The sequence below is a fragment of the Hypomesus nipponensis genome, chromosome 10, assembly GCF_054491055.1.
Source record: "Hypomesus nipponensis isolate SF chromosome 10, ASM5449105v1, whole genome shotgun sequence".
In the NCBI taxonomy this organism is placed as follows: domain Eukaryota; kingdom Metazoa; phylum Chordata; class Actinopteri; order Osmeriformes; family Osmeridae; genus Hypomesus; species Hypomesus nipponensis.
The window spans coordinates 6,977,764-6,991,310 of record NC_140370.1 but is presented as its reverse complement, the minus strand read 5'-3'; the positions used below and the strand labels follow the sequence as shown (position 1 = coordinate 6,991,310).

General features: G+C 44.0%; 1 protein-coding gene across 2 annotated transcripts in view; it reads right to left on the bottom strand.

Moving 5' to 3' along the window:
* Positions 1-12,788, bottom strand: part of LOC146271144 (insulin receptor-like) — a 32,648-nt gene extending 19,860 nt beyond the window's left edge. The window contains exons 1-2 of one of the 2 annotated variants that reach the window (XM_084706891.1): positions 11,570-12,788; positions 4,882-5,430 (exon numbers count right to left, since the gene is read on the bottom strand). In XM_084706891.1, coding sequence (XP_084563017.1) covers positions 4,882-5,430; positions 11,570-11,648 — 628 coding nt within the window. In that variant the 5' untranslated portion in view covers positions 11,649-12,788. Of the gene's footprint in view, positions 1-4,881; positions 5,431-10,542; positions 10,751-11,569 lie in introns of those variants that run through there. The other variant, XM_084706890.1, reaches the window with a different exon arrangement.
* Between the last annotated feature and the right edge of the window lie 759 nt (positions 12,789-13,547).

The following is a 13,547-nucleotide window of genomic DNA, read 5'->3' as shown; positions in this document are numbered from 1 at the left end:
CGCCAGGAGATCAGTACTTAACCAGAACAACAAAAAGGTCGAAGCTAATGATGATAAAGATGAGTCTATAACTGTCCAACCTCCCAATTCCAGTTTGGCCACGTAGCATACAAATACAAATAAGGCAGACAGAAATATTTTCCCATCACTCTGAATCAAATTGGATGGAAAATGTATTCAATACAAACTATGAATATCGCTGGTGAGTCTTAAGTGCGTCAGAGAGAAAAATCTTTAACAATCCATCTTCTTGGTTAAAAGTGATTATACAGAAATACAGAATAGCTTAATGACCTTCCTCACTTTTTCCTGGTACCCATTTGAAATTCAGTCTGACTCAACAACAGCAGGGCTCAGCTGAGCTGACTGAGACAGGAACTGTAAACAATTTCATTAGGCGACCAGTCCCCATTAATAGAATCCAAACACACAAACAACATGGAGGAGCACTTTTTGTTTTGAATGGCGCCCTCACCTAATGGCAGGATGTCCAATTTGTTGTGACCAGAAAGATGATTAACAGAGCGCAAAAGACATTGAACACACAAGAAACCATTATAGGATCACACGCTGACAAAAATCACCAAACCTAGAAAGGATCTGGAATAATCCAAGGGCACAACAGTACGTGTGACAGACATAACAACCCATTTGCTATTGTTAGTCATAAACATAACAGCCGATTGACCCAAAGGAATCAGATAACTCGAGAGCAAATGTTTAACATGATGAAAGTGGTTAAGTGCATATTCAAAAGGGACAGTTCCCAGGAGAGTAGATCCAAAAGTATCTTTCCAGAGATCTCCAAATAAACAGAATAGTGAGGATGAGGCGGGCATGCTGTTGTAAATAGAAGGCCTGTGCTCAGTGTGCGACAGCAGTAAAAAAAAAAAAAATAATATATATAATACAACGCTCATCTGCCCAGCTTTAACAAATGCCTAAAATGTCTGGGATTCCAGGGAAAGGGCTTCGGCAGATTAACTGGGAGTGTTGCAGAGAGCCTGATCAGACCAGACCCCAGCAGCCGAGTGAGAGTACTGGAGCACCAGGGGACCGGAGCGAGAGTCCTATCTCACAGGAGCCAAGATGGGCCGCCAATGAGCTGCTAGCTGGGCTGCAGGAACAACAGGGGTGTGACTGCATGTAGATAACAGTCTGGAGGACGTGACTTCGCATGGCTAGTGTGAAACCAGATTGCAGAAGTGACCAGTTTGTAAACAGGAACGCTCATCCGATTTATTTTCCTCTGATGCAATGGACGAGTGCATTTAGCATCGTTCCCTTTTAGACCTTGTGTCTTTTTCAAAGTGGACGAGGGAAAATGGGGGTAGGAGGGGAGGGCGGGGCAGGGCAGAGGGAGACAGATAGAGAGACAGTGACAGAAATAGAAATAGAGGGAGTGATTCATTTGATGGCAGGAGGACAGGGCTGGCTTGGCTTTCAAACACGTGTCATGTTTTAAGAGGCAACACTATGGGAAATGAATACACTAGCCTCGCAGGGCTGTTGAAATTGGCTCGCACCGCCGCTCGACATGTCAGTGAGACATCAAAGGGTGGCTGCTCTGTCCCAAGGTGGCAGAGCACAACCCAAACTCTCGACACTCCAAACCCACACCACCCCCCCCACCCCCCCCCCCCCCGGGGGAAAACTCGACAGATGTGAACAGCAGATTAGCCCCGTGCTTTTCAGGAATCCCAACCGATCTTTCGAGCTCGTGGCCTGGGAAGAGAAGACACTAAAACCGAGGCGCCGTCCCGACGTGATTTCCTTTCTTCTTCGAGTCTCCTCCCAGCGCTCAGAAAAGCACGGTAAAGCCATCTTGTAGTCTGCGCGGAGACTGATTTACTAGCCGTCTCGTTTGTCCACTTCATACCTCGTTGGCCCCAGCAGGTCACCTGGCGGTATTTTGGTCTCGTAAAAGCGTCCGCCCAGCGGAGACGCTGCTCGGCCTCGCGGGTCCCTTCACAACCGCTGGGAGGAAATGCTCTCACAAAGTCAGGAAACAATCGGGAAGAGCACTCTGTGAACTTCTTCCGACAACCATTGTTCCACACAGGAGATTGACTTGGCGCCAGTGTCTGCCGCGGCGTGGAGGCCGTAGTGTCGGCAGAAGGCCACAGAGGTGTGTGGGGGGTAACATTGAGCTGTGCGCCTCCGGTGGTGACCTCCGCTCCCCCCTGGGGACAGCCTGTGTGCACATCCCCTCCGGCCCCCCCCCCCCGTGTTACTCGACTGTTCCTAAGCAGCAAGTCAAAACAATGTATATCCTCTCACACATACACGCACACCCCTGTATGATTAATAAGCCGTGTCTGCTCTTGCAGTCAGGGTTATCCTCGCACCCTCGCAACGCCCCTGACCAGCCTCTGGGCCGGCCTTGTGATTGGAGGAGGGCTGGAGCATGACGTCAAGGAGGGTAAATTTGGACTCTCCATATGAAGACAGGGTCCACAGCAGGTCCCTCACCTGATCTGACTTGTGTCCCGAATCACAGCGACGCTATCCATTGTAGAAGTGTAGCGTGTAGCTCTGGCTGGCAGTTATTGCTATTGGAACACGTCCCCGCCTTTATGGAAGCTGTACATGCCGCCAGTATACAGAGTACTCTACCAATCAGAGGAGAGAGTCGGCTGCTGCTAAACCTATAATTGAAACCCCCTGCCGTGGGAGCTAATTAAAAATGTATGGTTTTCTGTTAACCCAAACACTGGCTGCTGCTGCCGACACTGATTCTACTGCAAAAAAAAAGTGAATGGGAGAGAGAGAGAGCGAGCGAGAGAGACTCCCCGCCCTTCTCTGCCTCCCAGCTGTGTGTCTAATCTCCTCAGAGGGCCGATAATGAAGATCATTTTATAATGTGTGTAAAATACTAGCCGCTTGGGAAAGCCATGCTCCATTCAGAACCTTCCGGGCCTGGCCGCGGGCCTGCAAACGGAAGCTGCGGCGCTCCACAAAGAGAGCAAACACGACCCAAATGTGATTACAACATGAAAACAAAAGCTTGCACCCGCTCCCATGGAGCCAGCACGCTACAGTAAACCCCCCTGAAGATGACAGCAATCAGAGCGTTGAGGGAAGACTTGCTTCTTAGCCAGATAAAATACACAAACTCAACCTCTGTGCAATTGCGATTACACAGAAACTAAAGAGGTGCCGCTGGCTGTGTAATTGAGGACAAACGAGCGTTACCGCACTACCTAGTAGAGAGGATGCTAACCAGGTGACAGCAGAGCAGAGGTTAGTGTGGGTCTGGCTGAATTCAATCAGACTCTCTGATTCACTCTTTTTGTAAAAAAAAAAAAAAAAGAAAAAGGTAATGTGTGTCCGTCTGTGTGAAAGAAGCACTCATGAGGCCAAATCCAATCAGCTTTAATAATCACATGCCCGCAACCTCTTTCTTGGCAACTCGGATACAATTTCCTACAATTACAATTACTTTGGAACCCCCCCTCCTTGGACCCCCCCCCCCCCCCCAGTAAAGAAGGGGGAGGAAATGGGTTGTGATACAAAACGAGGCAAGGGCAGACTGACCAAATGTGTGACCCATTGCCACCTCTGGCTCTTAAGCACCTGTCAGTTAGGCTTCCCATGAAGGAGTACCACCCTACTACACACAACACAACAACCTGCGGCACAACTACACAAGAAGAGAGGACCCACCAACCAGGATTGATGTGAATGCTGCTGAGAATCCATTGGAAAGGCAATTTGAATCGATCGCGTCCGGCTGTATCCGACACGAAATAAATAGCTATAAAAAGGGCAAATGAATGCCTCGCGTCATGCTCTGTGGTTCCGGTCAGGGCTCAACGGGTCTTTCATGCTTTAGTGAAACTAGGCCAGAAACCACAGGCCCCAGGCCACAAGTCCACAGGCCCTGCATCCGCCGGCTGCAGCTCTGATTGGAGATCAGGGCTTGGCTGTGGGCTCCCGCTCCTGCTGCTTTGTCAGAGTTTGCAAACGGTAACTCCATTTGGGAGCTGATCTGCCACTGAGGTTTTACGTACCTATCCTTTTACTTACATTTCCACCATCGTTTGTTGATGGGCCACGTGGGACATGGCTAAGTTTGACAGTTTTTTATTTTATTTCTGCATACAAAAAAAGATTCCCTTTGCGGCTTGAACTGACAAAAATGTCCGGCTGGAGTCTCAACTGTAGTTGGACCATTTACGTCATGCCAACCTGAAAAGGGTTCAGTCTCCTGCTTGTGTTCACTGCGCTCACAACCAGGCAGGGGCCGTGCTTGAGAGGGCAGACATGCATGAAGGAGAAAGCGGTTCAAAGAACAGTTACATGATGTGTACCCTGTGTTGCGTAATTGCGCAAGATGAGAGGTTCGAGCAGCACTCATTTGCAAAATTCTTCCCGGTGTTTAAACTTAAACTCCTTGTCGTCGTGGAATGGGTCTGGCTTTTCCAAACAGAGATCCCACTTCAGAGGAAAAGATTATTTTTGCGGGAGCTCTCCATGTTCAATGAAGGAAATTGTGACGTCACATTATTTTCTCTCCTGCGTTGGGATTTCTACTTGAGTCATGTCTGATGGGACAACAGAAAACACTGGTCTAATGCAAACACACACTCACAGACAAACCTGGCCCAGCATTGCAACATATTCTGGAGCATGGTTCAAGCCGACAAGGAAAAAAAAGAAAAGAAAAAAAAACATGGCCTACTTCTGATGTCACTGCAAACACTGCAAAGATCTCTTCGTCTGTAGCAGTTGCCAACATCTCAGTGGTGAGGTCAAAGTTTGACTTTCACTCACAAATGACAGTGAGGTATCAGAAAAGGATAAAATATCTATGAAACGCATTGTGAATAATTACATTGACTTTGTTAACTGGATGGAAAGACGAGACAGCCGACTTACCCCTCTGGCAATGTTTCTGTGTCCAGCAGCGCTCGCTGAACAGGCCGTTGATGGTCGTCTGAAGGCAGGTGGCCTTCCCCTTGGCCGCCCCTGGGCAGACGTCTCCGCACTCGCGGTCGTTCTTGTTCGCCACGATGTAGTTGTCCTCTACCGAGTCCAGGATCTTGGACCAGTCCAGGGTGGAGAGGTAGCAAAGGTCCGGGTTCTTCTCCACTCGCACCGCGCCCCGCGTGATGTTCATGAGGCTGTGCAGGCCGATCTCCCGCAGCTGCAGCATCTCAAACAGCACCAGGGCGTAGTTGAAGAACAGGTTGTTCCCTCGGATGACGGTCAGGTTGGGGAAGAGGTCCTGGAGGGTCTCCATGCCGTAGACGCGAAAGAGCAGCAGGTAGTCTGTGATTACTGTCAGCTTGGGGAAGCTGACGCCTCGGAAGTCCTGCGGCTTGATGTTGAACATGAGGAGGATCTTCAGATGGCCCTCGATCACCGTGCAGTTCTCTAACGTCCGTAGGTTGGTCACGTTGTTCCGGATGTCTTTACTGGGGCAAACTAAGATATAAGGGGAGAGAGATAGAAAAAGTTTAGAAAAAAACAACCACTTTAAACCATAAAAATAACGACTTAGGCTCTGTGACTAATAGCCCTAAGCCCAGGAAGTGAACAGCGAAATCATTCACCTCCCTTTGAACAGTAATCTTTTGGCAAAGATATTCTTTAGAAGTCGTTCTCAACAAATGAGAGTACATCACACATGCACTGCTGAAGCTAAAAGTGTAGTTGTTCAGCCTATCAGTGTGATGTCACTCTTAAATGCAATTCTTTAAATTTGATGAATAAAAGTGGGATTTCTGAGGAATTTTAGACCACAGTTCCAGCAACAAACTTCAAATCCTCATTTAGCCATGTCACACTAGTCAATAAAGGCTAATAAACTAAACTAAGTAAATACAAATAAATACAAATCTAAGACGTTCTGCTTTTAGATTTTCAAAAGTAGCAGTAAGCTACTTTGCAGGACGGCCATGTCATCAAAGGAAATAACTGCAACGTGCGATCTATTTTTTGCCAAACATTAGAAGGGGTCTAAAAAGGGCTGTCTAGAAGGCTCAAAATAGACAAGTCTAAATTGAGAAAAATATCTTGCAGAAAATATGTTATGTATCTTAATTTGATGAAAACCATGCCTCTTGGCTGACAGTTTGTTTAGCAACCACATATCTGGCTGTTACCCACATTCAAATATGGAGCGCTGTCATCAGAGTCAAGTAGTGCTCATCCCTGACTCCTTGTATTTGGCTTCAAGAACAAGTAACATAAGATGGTTTAAAACATTAGCTAATGCTTTTTCAGACCTGAACTAGATTGAATCCGATGAAAAAGCACCAAGGTTAAGCGTAAAAATATTTATTTTTGCAGACGTTACTTAACTAACTTAAACTTGAGCTTTTCGAATCTGTTATATCAGAGGCCTCTGTAATTCAACACTGCAGTCACATAGGTTGAGCCAACATAAAATATAGGCTATGTCTAATAAAAATAAACCTGTCAATGGAGAGATTTTAATTGCTTTTTCTTTCAAGATTTGAAAACAACCTCCGCGGGTTCATGTGTGGGTAATCATGCCCTTCTCACCAGATGCCTTTTGTGTGACATAACGTAATGATTGCAGCCATAAACACTGTTCCTGTACAGGTGCAGCATGGGACATTCCAGTCCTGATTTTACAGTGTGTGAGTCTAGGTGCAGGTGGAGGAGTGTGGGGTGGGTGGGTTTGGGAGAGTGCTGTATTTGTTTACCAACCCTGTGACCACAGAGCTGGGCGCTCCTCAGGCCAACTGGTCAGCCATGTGGGGGAGAGGAAAAAAGGGCTGCAGCTCTTATGGCACCAGCTCATTTTACACCAAGTGTTTCAGGATAGGGTATGGCAAATGTGGTCCACAAAATGACAAAGATCCATGCATTTACCCTTGCGGGACCTTTTTCTTATGTTACAAAAATGGCTTGTTTGGAGAAGTGTTTAAAAAGTCAGTGAGCTTCTTCATTACGCTCACTTCACTCATTAAAAAGGTGAACATTTCCTCTTTCAAAGTGCTAACAATCCTCTATGCTACTCTGTTGTTTGTGGTTTCCCAGGTGGGCTACCGTTCATCCCAAGAATGAGCGGAATCTTCCAAACCTGTCATTTTAACACTTCCGTTTCTAAATAGAACTGTTCCAGCTAGGCCATGGTTGTGTACTTAGTGTCATGAGAGAACTAGTCAGCTATTGGAAAGCAGGAGCTGGACTAGATCCATTACACAGCCCTACCCCCGTCAACTCCTTTACACCCAGAATGAGTATCATGAGCTCACGCTCTCTCCATCTGACACATACACACACAGTCAGGTGCTCATGCAAGTTCACACACACAAACACATACAGAAAGACTAATAAACAAGTACAGAGTGACCACTCAGAAACAGAGAGGGGAGAGAGCGAGAGAGAGCGACGGCCCAGGACATCACAGAGGAGCCCGCACCGCCCCAGCTCTCATCAGGGTACACTTTCAGCCAGGTCAGTATTTATAGCAGCGCATTCCCAATTGAGAATCTAATACACTCCGTACCGATAGTGGCTCGCATTGGAAACTGGAACAGCGCTGCCTTGGTGTGTATGTGAGGAATTCCAACAGCGGTACAGAGAGAGATAAGGGGTTGACTGGCTGACTGATGTGGTCATCGGCCTGGCATCAGAACTGTGGAAACCTGGTTGAACTTGAGTCACATATCGCATATGAACTAAACCTCCAACCACCGATGGATTCAGCAACCCAAGCAGAGAGGGCTCTTAGATCCATAATGCCACATGTTGTCTACTTCCTGTAGACAGGAGGGACAAAAAGGGAAGGCAGACACGGTTCAGGCCCCATCACAACCAACACGGTTGCCGTGGAAACGGGGCTGGCTCCAGCACTTCATTAGCTTTCGGAACATAGATTTGCTCTCAGCCAGACAACACACAGACAGGGACACAGACTGTGACCGTTTGTGCCTCGGAGGGACAAATGGAGCCAAGGAACAACAGATTCACTCATATCAGACACCCCTGCTGCCAAGAGAGGCTTATACAAAAAATATTTCATAAAAGGAGACAATGCCGAGATAAAACCAACCTTTACATGCCTTTAATTGCTGCTTTGTTGTAACATTCCAGCAAGTGGTAACAGTAGCTGTGATAGAAGGCTTAGAAATCGATTACTTTTACTCTTCTCTTTTAATAAAAACCTGCTGTGTCTTAAGAGACATCATTCATTTGGCTAAACAAACATTCATGTATGAAGGACACTCTTACAGTCATTGTGGCGCATTTAAAATCCATTGAATATTACTTGACATCCATGTGACCCAACCAACGCTTAAAGTGAAAGCGTAAAACCTTGTTTTCAAGCAACAAATCTTCACAAATGCACAAAAACAGGCCCTAGCACCATTTTCAACACAACCAACACCTGAGTAATAGGCCTGCTAGTTCAGACAAACACAAAACAAAGTCGGGGATAGTTTGTGTACGTCCCCAAAGAGCCATCTTCTCAATCGACTGTGCTCTCTAAAAGGGTCTACGACAGCCACAGACCTCCCCAGCAGCTTCCAGCGGTGTGAAAAAGATGGAGGGGCCTCTTTGTGGCGTAACGTTGTCACAGGGCCTCCTGGAAGAGCAGGCGGCCCCAAGAAAGGGCAGACACGGAGAGCTTGCAACACTTCCCTTTTCAGGGTCCCCTCACTGGCTTGTTGTTTCTTCATGCGCTGGAGCAACAAAGAGTTCAGAGAGGAACTGATGGTTGAGTGGTGTAATCCACCACGAGAATAGTTGTAAAACCTTATCAATTGTTTAGGACCAGGATTTTGTTTTGGATGGCCGTAAATATAATTACTATGTGGCCTTCTGAATAAGGTTGCAATGTTTTAACATTGCATTTCAACACAGCCTGTTGATGCAAAACAATACAAATACAAAAAGAAAATAACATCATAAATAAGATAATAACCTTTAGGCTATAAATATCGGTTGGCCTACTGGTGACGTTGCTAAAGCAAAGAATATAACACTGGCTTGAAAAACATTCCAACAGGGGGGTCAGGGTCACCCTGAGTCTTACAGAGCTTTGACTGGTCAGACTATTGGCCCATTATCAATCAGACTGGCAGACTGTTCTATTGACCAACATTAGCAAATGACTAAAATTGCTATGAAAGTTTTATTTAGGGCTACCAATATCAGAAAGGGGGTGCTAGCCATACAGCTTTGACAAACTCTCGGGGCCGAGCGACAGAACGGCCTGCGGAGAAGAGACCTTTCGAGACGCACAGAGTCAATTGGTGATTCACCTGCACACCAGCTGCTCTCGGTTCCTCATCTTCTCTTCTAAATGTGGATCCAAACAAAATGGACAATATGTTTTTGCCAATTTACGAAAGTATCGCAACCATTCTTCTTGAAAGCCGCCACTACTGAAATTTGAATTTCTCATGTCTTACTCATAAAAACAATCATGTCTGAGTTCACAGTTCATATCTATAAAAAAATAACTTCTCCTGACTGAGGGTGTTTATAGCCAAATGTCTCATGCTACATGAATAGGCATTGTTGACAGCATGAAGGCCATTGTTGACACTGGGATAATTATTACCTTCGGTGTGTAAAAACACAATAACAAGGACATTTCCTTTTACGATGTCAAGGGTACAGGGACTCTAGAGAACAAGGCTACCTTGTCAGCTGCTTCGAATCATTTAAGTATTAGAGGCTCGAGCCAATGTGTGTGGGTTTGGCAAATTGTGCGTCTTCAATATCTCTTCAGGCTTCTTAGAGGCAACTGTCAACCTGGATCACAGACCCATTGTTGCAGGTGACAATCATAACAACCACTCTTGTGTATACCACACACCCATAAACTACAAGAATGGAAGAATCAAGAATGGAATCGTGTCACAGTTTGATTATATGAGATCACCACTCTTCTGGTGAAGTGTGGTCTTTAGTTTTGTCATATATCAAGGGCATTTGTGAATAATATACTGGTTTGAAAGCTGTCTGAACACTTAAAATGATATTTGCTTAACTTGAGAAGAACCACACTGGCACATTTTGGCTTGAAACAGGCTTGAATTGGAAAGTTATTGTGAAATAGTGTAACCAATAGACATTCATATCTGACAAGTCAGAATGGTAAGGCTAAGCCACCAGCTCAAAAATCTATGTACTCTGCCTTTAGAGATTATTTAAGAACAAATGACCAAACAAAGATTAGTTACTAAACCTTGCAAGGACGCACGCAAAAATACAAAGATTCACTGACTTCAGAATTGGTCGGTCCAGCTTGTGAAAGCCAGTAAAGCCCCCGTGTTTCAATCTTCCCCTTGTTTGGCTCATTCTCCAGTCTGAGAGGAGCAAGAATGGGCCAGCTTTGCAATTACCCAACTTGTTTATGATTTATGTCCTCAAGATCTCGCACCAAAACTGGTTTGATGACATTGCCCCAAATCTTGCACCTTTCTGTTTTCAATAAAAATGAAACTTGGGTATGTGTTCATTTGGAGATAGCATACAATTATAGAGGAAAGATGCATACTGCATGCATTTTTGGGGTGCATATTTAGCAGGCTAAATGCCTGCTTAACTTACATGATATTGACACAATACATGAGGCCTCAGCACCCTCTGTTCTTCTTGTCTGGGGTTTTGAATGTGTCAGACCATGCCCAAAGTGTGAGAGTATAGTGTTATAAATCAAAGAATGATTACAGATTGTAAAGTGAAGTGTGTGTGTGTGTGGTTCAAATGCATAGACAAATTCTAAAGCAAAACAAAAATACATTCTACATTAGGATAAATGTCCTCTTTGACAACAAAATGCAAGTGATTGCAAAAACGTTTTAGAACAAATGCAATAAAAGTTGGATTGAAAATCGACCGATCTCCGTCAGCTACACAAAGCCAAGTGTGCCACAGGCTTGGTTATATTTGTTTCGGAGGACCTCGCAATCATCTTTACAGTACAGAAACTACACCAAAAATGTTGTGACTGCAGCTTATCTAGCCTATTACGGTCATAAAAAGTGTCAATTTAGGAATTAATCGAATCCAATATAATAATTAGTTTGTGCCACGTACATTACATCCATCTAATTTACATCAAATGTAGCCTTGCAGAAATGTTTGGTAGTGTCGTGAAAACTGATTCATAAACATCACTTACTGACTATAGAAAAAGTAGGCTAAGTAAAGCATAAGAGATGGAAGCATAAATGTTTCTCGATTATTATTATGATTATTATTAGTAGTAGTAGGATATTTACTTTCAATAAACAGCAGAATTTCTGCTACGTGATACAATGATACTGTACATGAAAATACATATCAAAGCGTTCTCATAAATCTTTCAATTACAAAACATTTTACGATCAGATTAAACGACAAAAACATTTAGTCGTCTGTCGTTACATTTATTCGGAAGCAAGAATGCCCGTTAAGCATAACCTTTGTCCCTCCAGTACTGCGTCTGACTGAAGAATGTTAATCATCCATAAGAACTTGCCAATCACAATAATTGACCGTTTTAATGGCAATTAACATTCTGGAAAAAAACACACAAATATAAATATACATGGTAGCTGTAGCACATACAAATTCAGATAAGATAGCTACTTACTCTCTCCATTAGTTGGGTGACAATTCCATAAAATGCACACAGTGGTCACAAAAACCGCAAGGAAAGTCCGGAGCCACATATTGACTCAAGTGAAGTCACAGTCCAACGACGTTGTCGACAAATTGAGGAGAATCCGTGTGAGATCTCACTTAAAACTACCAAGAAAATGATGGCAGGAAATGAGTTTAATGAGCCGCAAAAATCAGGTAAACAAAAATAAAAACAGTCACCGGAAAAATGGGCGGAGGGAAGGGTCCAACGTGTTCAATCTAAATAGGCTGCTAGCGCACAGGCTAGCTAGATAGCTGTATCGGGTCTGGTGGATATTCAAAATTACCACGAACAAATGCAAGTATGTGCCACATTGCGACGAAATGAAGTAAAAGGCTTCATTTGCAACTTGGTGAACGGCATCAATCCTTTCCGCTTATGAGATTAATGGCTATTGTATCACGTTATAAAACACAAACTGCAAGCATTATCACGCCTGAGTTGTGCGAGTTAGCCAGAAAGCTAACGTTAGCTATAGCTACGTAGCGAGTACTAGTAGCAGCAAGCAATAGAGCAGGCCACAAGTAAATTTAGCGATAGCAACTCTCGCTTTCTCAATCCAGTTTATTGGGTTAGACGCATTTGCCAGATATATCTATGTCCCCAATCGTTCTTTTTCGACGTTCTGCTTCAGTGAATTGAAGTAATTTTCATCCAACGTTTTGCTGCAATTCTGATACTAGCTATGTTTCTGACAACTCGAGGATCGTGGCACGCGTGGCGTAGTAAAACCCATGGGTCACTGCGAATCACATACACGGCTTGTCTTTCACTACAAACTCCACTGCAACAAATACAAGACGATAACTTATTCACAATTTAACACGCTAGTAATCGAAAAACATTGATACAAGACTACGGATAGATCCGCACCACAAGTCCGAGTCGAGTCAGTCAATGCTGAGATTTCAGTGAGACTAGTTCCAGTCTGGCGAGTGTCAGACTTCGCCGTGGCTAGCTCGTTGTGGTCGCCCGCCCTCGTTCTTTACAAAAATGAAAGGCGTTTTAAGGTTTTGCAAATGCGCCTTAAGTTAGTCCATAATGACCAAATGCGTATTCGAATTATAATAACAACAAAAATAGAATCGAAAAACTTATTTTACTCTCCCACATTAGAGGTAGATTGTTCAGTCTCACAGATCCCCTAGGATCCCCTTCTCTGCCTCTCCGCCAGTAAACAAACCTTGCCAGTGAGCCAGATGGGACATGGTGGAAACACGGACTGGAGTTTTAAATTGGATTAATGCAAGCAACAGTCGGACGGTTAAACGAAATGTATTGTTGTTCTATTTTATGCAACATAACTGCTAATTAATAGCTACCTTTTCAAATAAATAAATACATATATATGAAAAGTTATCTTCCTATCGTAGGCTCAGGTCAGCATGCTATACATTTTTACATCAAAATGTCAATGAAGTGTAATTATGGCTTTGAAATACTGCTGTTTAATGGATGTTGGATGTATTCATTTTTCATAAACATCCCTATTCCCAGTATTGTTTTTGTTGTTCTTGGCATGGAAAGTGACACACTGACCCCTTACATGCATCCTATTTATCTTACATAGGCTAGCTATTGACTTCAGCTGTCACTCTGTCACATTTATCACTAGTGAATGTATTTTATGGATACACCAAGGTCACGTCCATCATTAGTTTTCAGTTTTGGAAACTATACGAATATTCCTCAATAGCAGACACAGCTTTTGGACAATAATATATCCTATGATTATAAGCCTATTTTATTGTATTACTATTATTATGTTGTTATGTTATCATATTGGCCCTTTTTATATTTGGATTAAAACAAAACATAACTGTCACCACATTACAAGTCACTGCCTGTTCACATCCTGCATTCCAGAAATTATGTTAACAACGCTTAATACGGAAATAACCTGTTGTATAAGAAAAGGCCTTCATTT